This window comes from Chelon labrosus (assembly GCF_963514085.1).
Source record: "Chelon labrosus genome assembly, chromosome: 17".
NCBI lineage: Eukaryota > Metazoa > Chordata > Actinopteri > Mugiliformes > Mugilidae > Chelon > Chelon labrosus.
This window is the reverse complement of record NC_140350.1, coordinates 15,309,269-15,329,201: the sequence shown is the minus strand read 5'-3', so window position 1 is coordinate 15,329,201 and position 19,933 is coordinate 15,309,269. Positions and strand designations below refer to the sequence as shown.

The 19,933-nt window shown below is 42.5% G+C and overlaps 2 protein-coding genes across 2 annotated transcripts; one reads left to right on the top strand and one right to left on the bottom strand.

The window, feature by feature from the left end:
* Positions 1-8: 8 nt before the first annotated feature.
* LOC311502177 (pinopsin-like) lies at positions 9-3,184 on the bottom strand (the record flags this gene model as incomplete). The annotated part of the gene is made up of 5 exons (XM_084564304.1): positions 9-236; positions 755-988; positions 1,080-1,251; positions 2,068-2,236; positions 2,842-3,184. 5 exons carry the CDS (start codon positions 3,182-3,184, stop codon positions 9-11), a joined length of 1,146 nt encoding a protein of 381 aa, XP_084420430.1.
* Positions 3,185-7,112: 3,928 nt separating this feature from the next.
* LOC311502693 (clathrin interactor 1-like) lies at positions 7,113-19,489 on the top strand. The gene is made up of 12 exons (XM_084565025.1): positions 7,113-7,235; positions 13,562-13,666; positions 13,849-13,945; positions 14,376-14,484; positions 14,672-14,848; positions 15,319-15,487; positions 15,722-15,938; positions 16,019-16,100; positions 16,192-16,269; positions 16,560-16,882; positions 16,996-17,179; positions 17,465-19,489. The coding sequence occupies exons 1-12, from the start codon at positions 7,195-7,197 to the stop codon at positions 17,863-17,865; spliced, it is 1,983 nt and encodes a 660-aa protein (XP_084421151.1). The 5' UTR covers positions 7,113-7,194; the 3' UTR covers positions 17,866-19,489.
* Positions 19,490-19,933: the final 444 nt, after the last annotated feature.

Genomic DNA, 19,933 nt, shown 5'->3' with positions numbered 1-19,933 from the left:
CATGACCTTTAATCTTCCTGTTGAGTCAGTGGCACCAGGATGGGTCGCTGTAGTCGCGGCTCTGTGGATGCGAACATAACATGAGCCGTGTTTTGTTCCTCTGTTGGCGGCATGGACGTGTTTGGCGGGTTGAGAGCGTGAGGCCACGCCCCCCTACTGCTGGCCACTGTAGAGAGGACAGGGGTGGGCGGGGCTTCGGAGCTCCACCTGATCATGTGCAGGAAACACCTGGAGAACTGAAAGAGAAGATATGGAGTATTAAGAGCATGATAACTGCAACTAAGGTACCAATTGTATCTGGTTCCATCCGACTACCACATCACATTTTTACAGTTTTAACTTCCATTTTACAGGAAATACTTTCAGGTAAGGTAAAGGTAACGGTTAAAAACTAGAACTAGCCAACAGAGACACAGTGCAAAGGGTAATTCTTAGCTAAAATAATGGAATAAATTAAATGGTTATGTCGTTGTTTAAATTGTTAGCTAACTACAACTAGTCAGTACAGACAGCTAGCTTAATTAAAATGCTAAAAGTAGTGGATGGATGGTTGTAATAGCTATACTATATAGCTATAGCTGTATGTAATGGGTGAAAATGACAACAAATGAACACACCTGTAAGATGATGGGCGATGCTAGTGCTAACACACCTGCAGGTGCCATACTATATATTGGGCGTCTGTTGTGGCCCAGTAATACATTTTATTCACAGGTTTTGCCAGGTGAGATGTTTATACAGTGACTCCTTTCACCTGGTGGTTGAGCAGAAGATAAATAATGGGGTTGAGGACGGTGCTGATCTTCGCCAGCAAGGATGGGATTAAACTGGCAGCAGGCGGCACCACACCTGGCCGTCCAAAAGAGGCCAGCATCGCCACAACGCCATATGGCATCCAGCACAGCAGGTAGCCGGTCACCATGGCGACGACCATCAGCAAGACGCGGCCTTCCCTCCACTCGGCCGAGGTCCGGCTCACCCCGGCGACCTGGGGACGCACGCATTTCAGACGCAGCGGTGGACTCACAGTGAACAGCGGGGACATCGAGCAGAGGTCAAAGGTCAAGCTGCGAGCTCACCTGTCTCGCCACCTCTCGCACCGCCAGCAGGATCCTCCCGTAGCAGAAGAACATCGACAGCAGCGGCAGGAGGAGGCAGAAGACAAACAAGCAGCTGATGTAGGAGCGAGCTGTGGCTGTGCGTTGGTGCCACTGGACCGAGCAGGTGGTACCTGGACCCTCCAACCCGTAACTGCTCCACAACACAGGATGTTATGGTATGTTATACTTTCATAGCTTCTTATTTACTCATAAGTTCTAGCTATGAGAGGAACACATTTATTTATAATCTTAGAAAGTTTTTCTCTCATTTCACATCTTAGATCTTTGTACATATTTATCAAACGTCTGTCAATTACACCCACTTGCCAGTCCATTAGGTACATTATTCTATTATATCAGTCAAATCCCCTTCATGACTGTTATGATGTTAAAAATACGTTTGGTGAAAAGATCTGTTAAGAAGGAGATCTGATTTGGCGTGTTTATATGAGCTTTTTGTGAGGTTTGAGAGAGCATCATGACAATTTCAGTTTTAAAATATTTATTACAATTTATTAGAAATTTAAGCATATGAATTATTCTTGTTTATGTGTTTATACTCTATATATATATGTTTATACTCACTTGCCAAAACATTAGGTACACTAGTGAAGCAGCGTATGATCCGTGGTAATTTAGCTGGATGATCATCTCAGAGGATGTAGTTTGTGGTGCTATTAAACTAATTAAATTAAGCGTGTTTCTGTTATTAAGCCCGCTGACTAAAATGGGTTGTCAAAATAATGAAAACAAATGAAAACACAGGTGAATTAGTTGTTTTAAAGAAATGCTGAATACCATAACCATCATGAACATAAGATTTAGTTATATTAATTTAGAATACATTAGCTTTCAGTCTCAAATAACTACATACTTATTAGCTTAAAGCAGACGGAATAAATAAATAAGTAAAGGGGCGGATAATGTGATGAGTGATGAGATGGGTTAATACTGCAGCAGTGCAGACCTGCTCCAGCCCAGCAGCGGAGGCAGGGTCCAGGCCAGCGAGTAGAGCCAGGAGGCCGCTATAGCGAGCCAGGCCCTGCGGTACTGAGACGAGTCCGAGTGGTTTCTGCAGAGCAGCGCAGTGTACCGTTCAAAGGACAGCAGAGAGAGAGACACCAGAGACACTATACCTGACAAAGGCATCACAACAGAGTAAAGAAACAGCAGTCAGTGATGAAACTGTCATGAAATAACACATTGACTGCGTGGAATAATTACAACATTTCAGAAGAAGCAGTTTTGCTTTTATGGCTTTTATGTTCAGTTATTTTATCCAAAGACTGAGCTATTAAATCAGATTGATTTTTATCCATGAGTATTTAAAGTAGTTAAGCGTCAACCATCTGTAGCATTAAATGCTGCTTACATTTTACTTTATTTGTTAATTTATTTGTATCTTCGTTTTCCGTTCCTTTTGCAACTAGACACTTCCAGAAATTGCATATAGGAAAAACAATATCACACCTGTGGTGATCATTCAGATAAAGTATACTATGCATGTGCTTTCACATAGGCTTAACATACATATAAAACTTATGTTTGCTGATTATGTTTTTTTTACTAAAATATTAAAAACTGTACAAATAATAAGGAATTTTAAATGTGCAGAGATTGAATCAACTGACATGTGCCTGGATCTTTTTCATTAAGTGTGGATGGATATCCTTTTATATATATATATATATATATGCACATATATTGTGACTCATTATTTATTTTATTTTTTTGTCCTCACCGAAAAGCGCGTTAGAGAAACCGTACCACTGGCACCCGTAGGATCCGGTCAGCCACCTGCCGCGTACGCTGGCGGCGAAGCTGAGGGGAGTCCCAAAGAGGCAGACGAGCATGTCGCTGACGCTGATGTTGACGAGAAGCAGGTTGACCGGAGTCCTTAGCAGAGGACAGCGCGAGAACACCAGCAGCACCAGGAAGTTACCGAGGAAGCCCAGGACCAGGATGAACCCGAGGACGACGGCCGCTGCAGTGTGGCCCCCCCGGCTCAGCGCCCCAGAGGCAGCGTCCTGCACGGAGAAGTGTCCGGTGCTGAGGTTGTTGCTATGCTGCAGGTGCGTGGCCATGGCAACGTGAAGTGAAGTGAAGGGTCAGTAGAAATGCATAATGATGATGGAGAGGATGAAGAGGGAGGGAGGGGTAGCTTCCTCCCACAAAACATGTGAGTTCTAACAGAAAATATATCTTCATCGTGTGTAACACAAGGTAATCTTTAAATCTTTAGCATTTGAAAGTATTCTTCAAACGGAGAACATAATCAGATGCCTAATAGTAGAATAAAAACATGAAAAAACAGAAACAACCAGATAAAAGTCAACAACAAGTCAATGCCTTCGTTCTGGCCTAATATGTTATTCTACACCAGATTGTGGACCCAAATAACTGAGCCAACTTTTCAATAATACAAGCTTTGGCTGACTCAGAGGATGAGATACTGAAGGCACAAAACCGACGAACAGTCAACATGATTGAATTATGATGGCTCCAGTAAGAAACTAAACACGTATGATGTGAAATGAAAGATATTAGCATATTAATTATTCTGAATTTGTAAGTGAGAGATGGGGGTGTGGATGTGAAATGAATTAATATGGAATGGGTAATTTCACGAAGGGGAAAGAACAGATCATTTGTTATTTAAATCACTCCGTGTTATTTGACTTGTCCTCTGGAGCGAATGCACTTGATAACAGCTTTACACACTTATATATCAGATTTCAACAATACCAATATTTTCTGTTGTAAATAACAAAATTAAATGAGTGTGTTCTTGTTTTGTTTCATGTTAAAGTACGATACTGACTCTCGCTTTTATGCAGTAGCAGACTTTTTTCAGTAGAGGATGGTATTTCCTGCTGTATGAAACTAAGAAACAGCTCATGTTTAGTTTACAGAAAGTAAAAAAAAAAGCACTATCGCTGTTCAGTTGTCATGACACTGTCTCAGAAACAAGCAGACATGTTTGAATTATTTTGAATTTTAAAGTTTACTTAAAATATTAACTGTACTTAAAAGGATCTTAAAGAGAGGGAGGACGAGTAAAGAGGTGGAGGTGACGGGGTGAGGGAATGTGAGGGGGGATTAAGGGGTAATTTGATTAGATTGAGATGGAGTTGAGGGGATGAGGCTAAAGGTTTGAGAGCAATTTAGGAAAAGAGAAAGGTGGTCAGTCCTCCCTTCTCTTTTTTCCCTCCCTCCTTCTTCATCCTCTTTTCCGACTCCTTCTTCTCTTTCTTTTCCAGCTCTCTCATCTTTGCCTTTTCTTTGTCGGTTTTGGAGGCGAGCTCCTGAAAACGCAGAAGAACCAGTTTGAAACAAACCGTCACAGTTTATTTAGTTATTATTGACATCAAACAGTCAGCTGATGAGACCTGAAGCTCAGCAATTTTCTGCAGCAGCAGCTTCATCTCCTCCTTCGTCTCGTCCTTGTCGATCCTCTCCTCCTCCTCCTTGCCGAGCCACTTGTCCTCGTTGCCTTTATTCTGTTTCTGCAGCTCCTCTATTTGCCGGAACATGTTTTCTTTCGCCGCCAGCTCAGATCTGAGACGATCCTTCAGAGATCTGTTTTTGGTTTCCCATTCGGCTTCTCTCTGCTGGACCTCTGTCTTGATGCCCGCAAATATGCTCATGTTCTCTTGTACCAGTGCCACCGTTTCAGTCAAGACGCCGGTGACGGCATCATTTTTTTCCTTGGTGATGTCGCTCACCTTTTTCTCATAGTGTGCCTGCAGCGTCAGAAGCTCAGCGGCCACCTCTTCCTGCCTTGCAAACCACCACTCCTTCCACTTTGCATTACTCTCAAGGATTGTTTTTTCAATGGAGAGCATCACCTTGCTGGCCTGGTCTTGTTCTGCCTTCCAGAGTCTTTTGACAACCTTTGTCTCATTCTTTTGGAGATGCAGACTTTTTCTCAAGGATTGGACTTCATTCTCCTTTTCCTTCACTCTCTTGTCCAACTCGTTGCGCTCTGTCTCACATTTCTGGTGCTCAGTTCTCGCAGACTCAAGATCCTCCGCCAAGCTGTCCAAGTCTTTTCTGGCCGTGGAAAGAGTCGAAGCTAAACTGTCCTTCTCATCCAGCAGCTTCTTCTTCTCTTGCTCCCAGTTGGGCTCATTGCTGGCAAGACCCTTCTTCAGAGCAGCATTTTCTGCAAGCAGCTCCTGGTTTTTCTTTCTGAACCCCTGAAGGGCCAGTCGCAGTCCGTGCAGCATGGGATCGTTCTGCCAAGCGGCAGCTTCAGGCTGCAAAGACAGAAATAAACAAAATGGGTAAAAGTGTGGTAAAGGGCGCAGACATACTCCTGACAATACACCTGTCTATATCTCAGGAAATGTACTCATTTATCATTCTGTGTAATTTTGGTCTCTTCTCAAATGCTCAGCTATTTCTCTTACACGTGTTATTTTGGTGTAGTACTACTATTGGAGTCTTTTATTATTCATGATATTCATGAATGTCCATAATGTAAATTCAACCACCAGCCCTTTTCTTTCACTTAACTCCACTTATTAAACTTTGGTTGGTTTCTCACCAAACCATAGCTAGCTAGGAGGCAGGACACTGTAAAGTCACTAGTTCATAGATGTTGCCATGGTGTCTGATATTTAATTGTAAATAAACAGGCCACGCTCAGCTGTGACAACTCATCCTGTCACACATGTTATGTTAAACTAACTTGGTCAAACTTTTATGGCGTCTGAAGTCAAATAAAATACACGTACTTCTTTCGTACAAGGATTATGTAAACAGCATGCACTTGTACCACATATGCAGAATTTTTCTTTGTTTTGGCGTCTTCACATTTTGTAAAATGCTTTTTCTGCAGTTGTCACAACAGCAGAAATGTGATCAAGTCTAATCATTGCATGATTATTGTGTAGAGCAGAGTACTTAACTTTCAAAATGCTGTTTGTCAACCTGAACACTAGTTTAACAGTCAAATCATTTTGTTTTATTACAACTATCTTAAACAGCCAAATGTATAATATTAACAACATCTCATGCTGAGTAAACTACAGCAACGTAAATGAATAAAACATCATTAGTCTAATTATCAGGCTACAAATGTGGTGACATTAATTCAAATTCATTAAATCTTTGGAAATCTAATGTTTTTGTTAAAATTTAAGCAATAGCGTAAAGGGAAAAAAAAAAAATCAAAGAGAACAATATTGGATTTAAAGAATTGTAGTACTATAAATATCCTAAAATTGTCACCTGCTTAGAAAATCTTACCTCGCCTGTTGCGTTGGGACTTTTCTTCATTTTGGCTGAACCCAGATTGTGTAGACGTACAGGATGCAAAGTATTATAGTGCTTGTAGTTGTGGTGAGTTCTCTGCAATTGAGCGTAACTGAGCCAATTTCCCCACGCACTTTAAAACATGACAGCATTCATTCAAATCATAACAGAGCTCAGAATGCGGACAACAACTCACTTTGTAACATAACACGGACAGACGTGTTAAAACCTCCTTTATACCAGTGAAGTTTAAACAAAAACATCTAATAATCTACATTAAATTGTATTTTATCTGTTTATATTTCTTTTCTATTTGAAGAAAAACGTTTGCAACACACAAATGAAAAAGAAAAACCATTCCCTTAGATGTGTAGTCTGTCTTGTTTTGATTATGAGTGTTAAAATTACCTAAACGTGTCAGACTGAATGAATATTAATAGATAATTTTTAAGTCAAGTCTCCAAAGTCACATCAGTGTCCCCCACCCCATGTTGTACAGAATAGAAAACAACAGAAATCAATAAAGACTGCTGTTGTTTGTTTGTTCTACTGTTTAATTTTGATTTACGATTTGCCGTAAACACGCAAACGAGTCGTCAAACCGCGAGCGAGGGTTTATCGCGACGCCTCGGTGACGTAGACGGAGAACGACGTTTCCGTAGCAACTGGGGCCGGTCCGTTAACCGCAGCGGCTGCTCTACTACCGGAGCTCATCGAGGAGTCAGGTGGGGGGGGGGATTGCCGTCGGTAACCGGATACCATCTCTGGCTTGTGGGACGCAGAGACACGGGGGCGAAGCGGTATCGAGGCGGCGAGCCCGCAGTTCCGTGCGGAGATGCTGAATATGTGGAAAGTCAGAGAGCTAGTGGACAAAGCGTGAGTACCGAGCAGCGCTAGGCTAAGCTAAACCGCTAGGTGGCTCGTAAGCTAACCGGTTCATGGACGGCTCCGGCCGGGCAGCATCAGCAGCTTTATCGCTGACAGTGGAGGGGATACGGGTCGTGACGTCACGTCGGTAGCCCTCAGCTGTTAGCTTGGACTAGCTGGCTAGCTGCCAATCCTCAAACTGGTGCCTTAAATTACAGCTAAATTATGTGCAGTGGCATCCCCGTTACATTTCACATAACCCAAACCTGGAAACCCTTATATTACAAACTGTGAATTTAATTAGTTATGATGCAGAATCGATGCTATGCAGCTGGCTAATTCCGCTAGCAGCGCTAAGCCCAGGTTGTTATGTCTGTCTCTCTGCGAGTGGCTGCTGCAGAATCACGCCTTGTCCCGCCCTGGTGATGCTCGCCACCTCCGCTGTGAATTCATTTAACATTATATCTTGACCCGAAATCTAAGCATCAATAATAACGGGGAAAATAAGTTGATAAATAATTGGACGTGAGCAGCGAATTTCCTTCTAATTAGCTTCCAACCATCTCACACTAGCTTCACCGGTGTAACAAGGCCCATATATATACCCCCATGGACCCGAACAGCAGAGCCGCCCTGCTGCTTTGTGGTGCCGGGGTTGCAGCCTACTACACGGGAGTTGTTCAAATACTGGACATGCTTCTTTGTCATGTGTGTCTTTGAAATGTCTGTTGGTGCACATACAATGCTCTGTCTGCATACTGTACGTAGTCATTGTAATGCAACCCTGCGGGAGGAGGAGGAGGAAGAGCAGCTTCACGTCCTGCCTCTTCCTCGAGCTATGCCACAGATGTGTGAGATGCTTTGATGCGTTTTATTCAAGAAGGAACTTTTGATGAGCATGATGCCCATATATGGAAGGCTGTGGTTTGTGTTTAGCGAAGGTAAAATAAATTTTTTAAGTGCAAAGGAGGCATATGTCGTGTGTGTACAGGTGAAATCTGAAGGCGGCAGCGAAGATTCAGCTCAGAGTAGTCACGTTTAAGAGAGCTCTCATCCAAAGTTATACAAACTTCATGTATATGTTCACTTTCCAGTTCATTATGTACACCGGTGAAAATGCACGCACAATAATATAACAGTCCTGCACTAAAGTTATGGACTTCACCCTTTATTTTGATTTTGGAGGTGGTATTTTGTAGCATCATTGAATCCCTAACATATAAGTGTATATTTTGGCTGATATTCAATTAATCTGTTCTTAAAAATCCATGAAAACTGACAGAAAGTTCCTGTCTCATGGTATTTCATTGATGCGTCTGCTGTCACAAGTTAAAGATTTATAGTCTCCTCTTTAACGCTGACTCTTAACAACATTGTTCAGTACAAACAGTCCGTTGAGTTGGTCAGTCCTGGGGTCATATCGAGTGTACATATCAGCGCTTTCACTTGTCTCACACTGTTATCCTCACAAAAGAGAGATAATAATGTGTTCAGAATTACAACACGTGATGTATAGCCTCTAAAAATGCTCCCATTGATTGTAGAAGTAGTATAAATTGACAAAGTGATGAACTGCGTTATGTCGAGACCCATCTGTTTAGAAACATGTGGTGGTAGGAACATTACAAATAGATTTCAGTGGAACACTTATTCAAAACACATTTTTGCAAAGTTAAACAAAAGATATGACAGAGTTTCTGTACTGCATTGCATTAGATTACACACTGATCCCTTTAACTCAAAACATGCTCATCTGCCGACTTCTTATTTTGTGTTCTTTTTTTATTTTTGTCTCTTGCCGCTGTCTTTATCTCTATACATTGTTTTGTTGTATTTGAGCAGGGTTTTTACAACTTAGAGGCTTCAGCTCCCTTTGAGTTATTCTCTTGTTCTGTTATCAAGGTCAGTGCTGCTGTTAGTACACATTGCCAGGCTGCTGTGTAGTGCTCGTGTTGTGCTTATTGCACCAAAACAACACAAACTAGGAGTGGTCTTAAAGGGGAACTCCGGCGCAAAATGAACCTGGGGTTAATAACACATGTGTACCGAGTTCGACCGTTCTCTGGTATTTGTTTTCATGCATTTGTTTTGTTAGTCAAATGTGACCAGTTTTCTTGCAAACCGCTATTTAGCGTATGACGCTAGCCTTCGGGGCACACCGACACATAAAAAGAAATCGCTATTTCTATACCACTAACAAGGCTCACAATATCACCACACTTACACGGTAGCATAACCAGGGTCTCTACATGTAAACCGAAGCATTGAGAACTTTGCAAGTATACAGGCAGTTTATTAAAAAAGGAACACAGTACCGTTGGCGTCTGGCTCGCATATCCAGGCGGGCGCCATCTTGGGGAAACTGAACTGTCTGTTGCCGGAAGAAAGCACTGAGAGCATAGAGAGCCGAAGTCCCGCCCCTCTACTTCCGGGTTATGGGACCTATCTTTCGAAAAAATATGAACGGCAGTCTATGGAGAGATCATAATTATTTTTTGGTCCCGTTCGAATTGTGGCATGAATTTCACATATGATGTGTGTGAATTTAAAAGATAATTTTTCACGTCAAGAGATAAATTATTTGACGTAAATAAGCTGAACAACATTAGGTTTTGTATGAGATCGCTTAGTGAACTACATCTCTCGTCTCGAACAATGTACGTCACTAGAGAACTATGGCTGTCTCCTTGTTGAGCTTTACCGTCTTCTTCCAGGACGAAGGCAGAAGCATCAAACGAGGTGAAAATCATTATAAATCGGGTCATGTCGAGAGCTGTAGTTACAGGAAGGGAGTTTTGGTCGGTTCTGTACGCGCCAGCATGCGGGACTTGTAGTTCGTTTAATTACGTATTTTCCATAGCGTTTTACTGAACTTTCTGGAGACAAACTGTGACATTCTTGACGTGTAAAATCATTTTTTATTCTGAAAAACAACATATCTATAATCCAAGGCACAAGTCGAACGGGACCAGAAAATAATTATGATCTCTCCATAGACTGCCGTTCATATTTTTTCGAAAGATAGGTCCCATAACCCGGAAGTAGAGGGGGCGGGACTTCGGCTCTCTATAGAGAAGCACTGAACGAAGACAGTTCAGTTTCCCCAAGATGGCGCCCGCCTGGATATGCGAGCCAGACGCCAACGGTACTGTGTTCCTTTTTTAATAAACTGCCTGTATACTTGCAAAGTTCTCAATGCTTCGGTTTACATGTAGAGACCCTAGTCATGCTACCGCGTAAGTGTGGTGATATTGTGAGCCTTGTTAGTGGTATAGAAATAGTGATTTCTTTTTATGTGTAGGTGTGCCCCGAAGGCTAGCGTTATACGCTAAATAGCGGTTTGCAAGAAAACTGGTCACATTTGACTAACAAAACAAATGCATGACAACAAATACCAGAGAACGGTCGAACTCGGTACACATGTGTTATTAACCCCAGGTTCATTTTGCGCCGGAGTTCCCCTTTAATTCAGCTTTGTAGCGATGCAGCCGTTTGATTCACTGTTGTACTACATACTGCTTTATAGTGAGACATGTTTATATAATTCAATGCACTTCAGCAGCACCACAGACACAAAATGGCTCCATATTGTTTTCATGAAGGTAGTTTTTGTCATAGTCCAAGGCTATATTAGTTTCAGCTAGATGTATCTAATGACTGAGTGTTCTTTAAAGGACCAGTCAGAGTGTGACAATTAAAAAAAGAGGAAGTGAGACGGACTGGAAAGCAACATCAAGGACAGATAAGCGAAGATAGGCGTTAAGAAGAGGGAGTATGAAGAAAATAACAGATAACAGCTCCCATCAGCTGTTGGTTGTGCCCGGCTGGGCATGATGAACACACTCTATTATTGATCTGCCTCTACAGAGCTGTCAGTGGCTGCCTTTCTTTTCCTGCAGATTAAGAGTCACACTGAGATATAGTGTAGCTCACATGTACCGATAACAACACAATCAAAGGCAGCTTTCCATTAGCGGATGGGATGAGAAAAGTGGATTCAAGATTGAGAGAAGAAGGAGATAAATCAGGAGAGAAAACGAAGTGAATGTGTGGCACAAACGCTGTTATGAATCAGTGGAGGGGAAGAGAGGTGCTTCAAGTCGCAGTGCCGACTATGGAGGAAGCCAAACCCATCAGGATATGAAGAACACACACACACATATAAATACACGGGCACATCAGCAGGTGAGCCGCAAAAACAAAGAGGGCAGGAAGTTGACATTGCTTGTGGGGAGGTTTGTCTGTGTTGGCTGCGTTTTTCCTCCTCATACACACAGAGCGATATTCACTCGCCTCACTTTCAGGTACACCATCGTCTACACACATTGTCTCTGCTCCTCTTTGTGCCCTCAACAGCTTTTGTTTGTGTGCCCACACATTCATGTCCGTCTTCTGAGGCGCGCGGCCAGGCTTTTAGAGGCGACATTCATTATTCATTGAGCTGAGGTCCTCCTGGTCAAGAAAACATTTCTCTCAGTATTTACTCTGATGTATTGTGTCTAAGACATTAAGACACAGGCATGATTATGTTGTGATTATCCTGTTTTACACCGTTAATTAGTGAATAACACTGATGGTCTTGTTGTCACGGCACCTGTCAGCGGGTGGGATGTATTTGGCAACAGGTGAACAGTGGACGTGTAGGAAGCAGGGGAAAAAAGGACAAGTGGACAGATTTGAGTGACTTTGACAAGGGTCAGACTTTGATGGCGACTGGGTCAGAGCGTCTCCAAACCTGAAGCTCTTGTGTGGTGTTCCTGGCTCCTTGGCCATAGAGAGCCGAAGTCCCGCCCCTTCCGATTGCCTCCATGGGACCTATCTTTTGAAAAAATATGAACGGCAGTCTATGGCGAAAGATAAATTATTTTCTGGTCCCGATCGACTTGTGCCTTGGATTATATATATATATATATATATATTGTTTTTCAGAATAAAAAATGATTTTACATGTCAAGAATGTCACAGTTTGTCGCAAGATAGTTAAAGGGGAACTCCGGCGCAAAATGAACCTGGGGTTAATAACACATGTGTACCGAGTTCGACCGTTCTCTGGTATTTGTTTTCATGCATTTGTTTTGTTAGTCAAATGTGACCAGTTTTCTTGCAAACCGCTATTTAGCGTATAACGCTAGCCTTCGGCGCACACCGACACATAAAAAGAAGACACAAGATGGCGCCCGCCTGGATATGCGAGCCCGACGCGAACGGTACTGTGTTCCTTTTTTAATAAACTGCCTGTATACTTGCAAAGTTCCCAATGCTTCGGTTTACATGTAGAGACCCTAGTTATGCTACCGTGTAAGTGTGGTGATATTGTGAGCCTTGTTAGTGGTATAGAAATAGCGATTTCTTTTTATGTGTCGGTGTGCCCCGAAGGCTAGCGTTATACGCTAAATAGCGGTTTGCAAGAAAACTGGTCACATTTGACTAACAAAACAAATGCATGAAAACAAATACCAGAGAACGGTCGAACTCGGTACATATGTGTTATTAACCCCAGGTTCATTTTGCGCCGGAGTTCCCCTTTAAGTAAAACGCTATGGAAAATACGTAATTAAACGAACTACAAGTCCAAGTCGCTTACCACTTACCCGCATGCTGGCGCGTACAGAACCGACCAAAACTCCCTTCGTGTAACTACAGCTCTCGACATGACCCGATTTATAATGATTTTCACCTCGTTTGATGCTTCTGCCTCCGTCCTGGAAGAAGACGGTAAAGCTCAACAAGGAGACAGCCATAGTTCTCTAGTGACGTACATTGTTCGAGACGAGAGATGTAGTTCACTAAGCGATCTCATACAAAACCTAATGTTGTTCAGCTTGTTTACGTCAAATAATTTATCTCTTGACGTGAAAAATTATCTTTTAAATTCACACACATCATATGTGAAATTCATGCCACAATTCGAACGGGACCAAAAAATAATTATGATCTCTCCATAGACTGCCGTTCATATTTTTTCGAAAGATAGGTCCCATGGACCGGAAGTAGAGGGGCGAACATGGCATCAGGATGTAAGGACACCCCGTCGTTGTTGCCATGTGGATGTGTACATTGGATATAATAATAACACTCTGGTAGCCTCCCCATATAGTCATTCAACATTTGTCTTCATTTCACTGTGTCAATATGTCCGATTGTCTGCCTTTGGATCAGACTGTTCTCTGAAGAATGGAGCGTGAATAAAGGTCGACTACAAACTGAATATCGGGTCACAATGAGCAAACTGAAAGACAAGACAGGAAAGCTCTTCACCTCACACAAATACTGAAGTTAGTACTGCATTTCATTAGTATAACTGATAAGGAACATGTATGTTTGTGTTTCAACAGCACCAATGTGGTAATGAACTACTCAGAGATTGAGTCCAAGGTGAGAGAGGCCACAAATGATGACCCCTGGGGACCCTCTGGACAGCTAATGGGAGAGATAGCCAAGTAGGTGTAACACACACACACACAACGCGCACAACGTTACTAGTCACTCAAAGTCTTGTATTAAGAAATGATTGAGACAGACAAGGTGAGGTTAATTATCCAACTACACCTGATTCTGCTTTACTTCCACGTGTTTTCTCACTGTCATACCACACTTAAATTGTACGTGTTTGTATGTCCAGGTCCACCTTCATGTACGAGCAGTTCCCGGAGGTGATGAACATGCTGTGGACCAGAATGCTGAAAGACAACAAGAAGAACTGGAGACGTGTCTACAAGGTGTGGTTGCACTCTGGCTGATTTGTTGGTTGGTCGTCAGTGGTTCCTGTGTTGTGCTGCTCTGCGCGGCTCATTTCTCTATGTTTGGTTATTTATTATTTCAGTGTCTCAGTGCTTTTCTGGGTCAGCAGCCGGATATCCACATGGGCTGCAGTGTTTACACAACTGGCTTGTTATATATACACACACACACACATATATATATATGTATATATATCTAACCCACAATAATTAAATTGTACGTCTGTCATTATCATAAATTATGCAACACCCAAGGAGTAAAGAGTAAATGGTCAGTTATGTAAAAATCTGTCGTTTATGTATTCATATAGGACAGATTGTTTTCTTACTGAGCAATGCTGATTGCATCCTCCACATGTAACTCTCTTTTTAATTCACTATTTACTTCATTTCTGTCTTCTTCTCCCAGGCATTACTGCTGCTGGCCTATCTCATCAGGAATGGCTCTGAAAGAGTCGTCACCAGCGCCAGAGAACACATCTACGACCTGCGATCTCTTGAAAACTACCACTTCATTGGTGAGTCTTTTTTACTATGGGTGAAATCAGTTGCTGCTTTGACAAGGGTGTTTGAGACTAGATATAAGGACGGGGTGTCACCGAAGCTACTATCCACAGAAGTTGTAACAGCAGTCTGGTCGGTGGTCGTCCCGATTCTGTTTTCTGTCTCCGAGTGTGTGTTTTATGCACTTGCGTCTGTGTCCAGATGAGAATGGTAAGGACCAGGGCATCAATGTCCGTCAGAAGGTGAAGGAGATGGTGGAGTTCATCCAGGACGATGACAGACTGAGGGAGGAGAGGAAGAAAGCCAAGAAGAACAAAGATAAATATATTGGAGTCTCATCTGACAGCATGGGCGGAGGAGGGGGCAGCTTTAAGAACTGTAAGTAAATCACGGCGTTTCATTTGACAGGTCAAGTAGACTTAAAACTTGTCTAAGGATATTGAGGAGAGCAAGACAAAGACCTTAACTGCATTGTCTGCATTAACATGGACATTTAAAGTTCTCGATTAGCTGTCTATAAATACCTACAAAGGTCTTCAGTGTCATACAAAGATATTAAATGCAGACAATCTTCTTCACATCTAACCAAGAAATTCATTTATTATTAAAAGTAATTAGTTCTATGCGAAATAGTAATTAGAAATTGCTATTATAGGCAACTGTTCAGCATATATTCATTCATCCACAAACGGCAAAAGTTAATGATATTTAGAGTTTTTACCGTGTATGTCATTCTTGTCTGAAGTGATCTGCCTTTACCAAATCTTTTATATGCGGCTGTACGTTCTTTATCAATTCACATGAAACTGGAGTCTCATTGTCTTCTTCCTCCATCTTCTTCCCTCCAGCTAATGAGTTGGATCGGAGTAAATGGGATGAAGACTGGGACAAGAGCAAAGGAGCTTTCCCCTTTAGCGAGAAGCTCGGAGAGATCAGTGATAAGATAGGCAGCACCATCGACGACACGCTCAACAAGTTCAGAAAGAAGGAACGAGACGACTCACCTGACAGAATCAGGTAAACGTTTCTACATGTTTAGACTCTCTGTATGACTCTTGTTTTCACAGTATATCAGAAATGAAATAAACCAATCTGCCACCCAATCACTTGTCTTTGTCATGCGTATGAAATGTTTAAACTGCTCTGTCCTGGATTATCGATTACATAACCAGACAATAACATACAGAAATCACAATTATAGCGAAGCAAAATGTCCTGAGTGCTCATACGTCCTTCGTGTGGTTTCCATAGTGACAACGAGGAGGACCGAGCATCGAGAAACGGCAGGCAGGACACCCTCGAGTTCAAAGATGAGGAGGAAACCGTCACAACGAAGAGCATCCAGATCACACAAGCAACAGAAACCACCACCACCACCACACGGAAACGCAGCGGAGGAACAAGCAACAAGACTCTGGACCTGGGCGCTGCAGCCCACTACACAGGAGACAAGAGTCCAGAGGAGAAGGTACTCGCACTTTCTCTTTTCCTAATTTCGCCCATATTGTGAATACAACTCTAATCAGTGTGTCTCTCTCCTCGCTTCAGTCGTCAGTCAGGCAGTCTTCCAGTGGCGGTTTAGCCGACCTTCTAGTGATTGACCCTTTATCCAATCAGAGCTCTGCAACGGGTAACTAAAAGCTCTTTTTTTCCACTTTTTATTAGACAAGAAATTTTGTACACTTTTTTTTTTGTATAATTGTGTGTTTGTGTCTGTCCAGGTGGCAGCTCAGACCTCATTGGTGGCTTTGCTGACTTCTCCTCTCCTGCTGCCTCTGCAAGCCTCCCCACCTCCACTGGTAAGCGCCTCTTCCTCCTCTCGGCTCCTCCTGTTGTAAACCTCAATGCCGGTTTGGATGTATCCAAAAACAAAGCTAAAACAGAAGTAACTGGACTTGTTGAGTTGCTGTTTTTTCCCCTTCAAACTCAAACAAGTCCAGCTGCCCTTATTTTAGATTCATTTTTGGATATACCGTGACCTGGATAACTGGTGAATTTTTAGAAAATAAGTTTAAAATGCAGCGATGGCGTGGGGGTTGTTGCTGTCAAAATCCACTGTTGTACTAAACCTCTGCTGTCTCCTGGCCAGCTGCTGCGTCACCCAATGGTAATGGAGAATTCGGGGACTGGAACGCCTTCTCAGCTAATCCTCCCACTTCGTCTAGTTCCGCTCCTTCCCAGCCAGTCGCCGACCTGTTTGGCAGCGTCCAGTCACCCACAGCCTCAGCTTCTAATCCCGCCCCCGTCCCACCTTCTGCGGAGCTCTTTGACCTGATGGGTGGCGTTAACCATCAACTAAACAATCCTCATACAACGCTCAGTGCGTCTCAGAGCATGACTTTCTCTCTGGGAGGGGTGACCCCGGGAGCATCTGCTGCTATGCCCACCATGCCCATTTCTCGCTCCCAGCAGGTATGTTGTCATTTTAATACTATATGTTGCTCTTATTTTTCTAATAGAGTGATTATTTTTTCTACTTTGTTGTGTTACTTATTATACTGTGTAATATTTGTAATTTCTTTCAGAGTTTGGGAGGCATGGCATCTCAGCAGCCCATTGGGCAGCAGCAGAAGGTCGGCGTCGGAGGTCAGGGGTCACTAGGGTCGACCTGGTCTGACCCCTCTGTCAACATCAGCCTTGACTTCCTCTCCGCAGGCCTCAACCCCACTAAGACACCACCCACACTCAACAACATTATCCAGCAACAAGGTATCGTACTCCATCCTGGAAGTCTTGTTCTGTGTTGACGTGATTACTGTGGACAAGCGTTCAATGATTAATTAATACACAAAGTAAAATCAGTTCTCACAGTTTTAGGATGTACCGGGTTTAGTCTTTCGTTACAGTGGAATCAGCATCATTTTGGCACCAGATTTAGATTAGACGAGTCAGTGTAATCGTCTAAAACGGAGTAAAAAGGACCTAATTATCATTCCAAGTTGTAAAAAAAAAAAAAAAAGTTTATTCAGTTAAGGCTCATATGTGTCTGTACAGGAGTACCTCCCGTCAATCTGTTGGCCCAGAATTTCGGAGGACTGAACCTCAGCTCTCCGCCCCATGTGACACCCATAAGACCAGCAGCCAATCCCATGATGGCAGGCAACGCCATGACGATGGGCATGCCGGCATCAATGGCAACCGGCATGGCTTCTTCGCTGGCGGCGGGTATGCCACCTTCAATGACCACGGGTTTACAGGGCGGAGTTCCTGTAAACCAAGGCATGATGGGAATGAACATGAGCATGAATATGGGCATGGCTGCTCCGATGATGATGGGCGGTATGGCTGGCATGGGCGTTCCAGGAGTAGGGATGGGCCTAGCGCACTCCATCACCCCAGCCGTGGTCCCACCCAAACAAGATGCCTTCGCTAACTTTGGCAATTTTGGGAAATGAAGGTTTGCCGACGTCTATGTGTGTCTGTGTGCTAGAGAGCGCGAGTGCATGTCTGACATTATGGGAGTATGAACCACAGAAGAACTGCTGTACTTGAAGACAACCTTGCATGTTTCTCTCTCTGCTTCTGCTCTCGTTGGTGAGGTGGCGCCAGTGATCGTTCACATTCCCAATCTGGTGACATGATCTCAGAGGTAGGTGAGCGTGCTCACTGATGCCCCTTATCCAACGACAGTGTTATGTGTGAAAGTGTACCACACTGAGGACACCCGAGGGGCAGGGAAGGTGTCAACACACAGCCTCTAGTCATTACTTCCCTATGGGGAAAAGTACATCATCTTTACCTGTTTTATATATATGAACTACAGTATATTGCCCTTCACTATAAAATCAGTGCAGACAATTCAGTCAGTATAGTGGTCTCAAATAAAATAGCCATTCCTCCATTGCCAGTGGGTGACTATTTCTTTCTCCTCGTGCATCTGGAGTATAAAGAATCCATACTCTAGTCCTCCAGCAGAGGGCAGAATGAGTGTACGCGTTGAGATAACACTGGCTTCTTTTTCTTGAGCCATATAAGAGTGGACGAATTACACATTACATCTGATTGTTTTTTTCTTCTTAGTTTGTCTTCTCCTCTTTGTATCAGGTTTGCAGCAGTTCACAATAGATGGACACTCGGAGGGTCAATACATTTTTATGGCCATGTTTAGAAGGCAACGTGAACAAACGCACCTAAAAGTTATACTTGCCGCCTGCTCTACATTTCAGATGCCTTTGCCAGATTAAAATCTGATTAAAGGGTTAGCCACTGTGTTATTCAGAAAACTGTTTCTTTATTGATATTTTCTGACTCCTAAACCACATAGACCTGTCTCTTGCATATCTGTTCCTGTATATGGACAGGAGGGCGCCATTTACAGGACTGAAAAAACACACACTGGTAAATTAGTTTCATGTTTACAGCAGTGACAAAGCAGAATTTTTAGCACAACCTAGCAATGTCTCGTTAATAAAAATGTATTTTTGCCAGCAAACATTTTTCACCTTGCAGCTCGCTTGGCGGCCCTTAAGTACAAAGGTTGCATACCTGCGCCGCATGAACCATGTTTTAGAAAATAACTTCCCCATGGATTCATTTCATTAGCTGCGTTTTTCGCAAATGATTACTAAGACTAGCTGAGACCAGTTCAAGGAGGTTTGGGTGGTTTTTGATTGAAGTGTGTGTGGGAAATGCGTGAATGAGTGTGTAATTTTATGTATAGTTTTCTCTGTTTGATGTGCAAACACAGCTAAGCAGAGCCTCTTGTCATTTTCGGAGGCACTGCACGAAAAATGACCAAATCTTTATTTTGTTACTCTCAGAAGGATAATTCCATAGTTTAGTTAAATATTTTATTAGTTTACTCGTAAGGTTACGTTCATACGGGAGCGCTACTGCTAATGTAATTTAGTTAACTTGAATCAGGATTTTAGTTTTGTTGTTTTTTTTTTTTTTTTTTTTTTTTTTCCCCAGTACAGATCATTTGATTTGATTATACTCTATATTTTCTGTACTTCATTCAACATTAAATTAAATTATAACATTAAACGCTCAGTATGTCTTCCTTATATTTTCATTACGTTTAATTCTGAATTTGTGGAAATAAAACTGAATCCATTTTCATTGTGACAAACAAATAAACAAAAACATCACCTCTCCGTGTTAGATTTGTGACTGTACATGGAAAATTTAAGATAAATTTATCCTTATCCGTATTTTAGAAATAAAATGTTTAGTGTTTGGTAGCGTTATGGGGAAGGGGACCCCTTCTCTCTTTTTTTTATGTATTCTCTGTGTTGTATATTTTAATTGAAATTTGAACAAATGAGAAAAGATATCTTTCGGATTACAAACATACTGGACGAATATAAAATTTTTAATCAAAGGGTTGTTTATATATTTATACTGTAGGCCTTTTTCATAAAACAATGGCAGCTAAAGTTTTTAAACCCTTATTTTCTGGCGGGAAACCCCGTTTTACGGCACGTAAACCGCCGGAAAGCTCAGGTCACGTCGTACGAAGAC

Coding starts and splice junctions, on each gene's coding strand:
- LOC311502693 (XM_084565025.1), top strand. CDS start 7,195: ATGCTGAATATGTGGAAAGTCAGAGAGCTAGTGGACAAAGC. Junction 15,939..16,018: donor ACAAGAGTCCAGAGGAGAAG/GTACTCGCACTT, acceptor TCCTCGCTTCAG/TCGTCAGTCAGGCAGTCTTC. Junction 16,101..16,191: donor CAATCAGAGCTCTGCAACGG/GTAACTAAAAGC, acceptor GTGTCTGTCCAG/GTGGCAGCTCAGACCTCATT.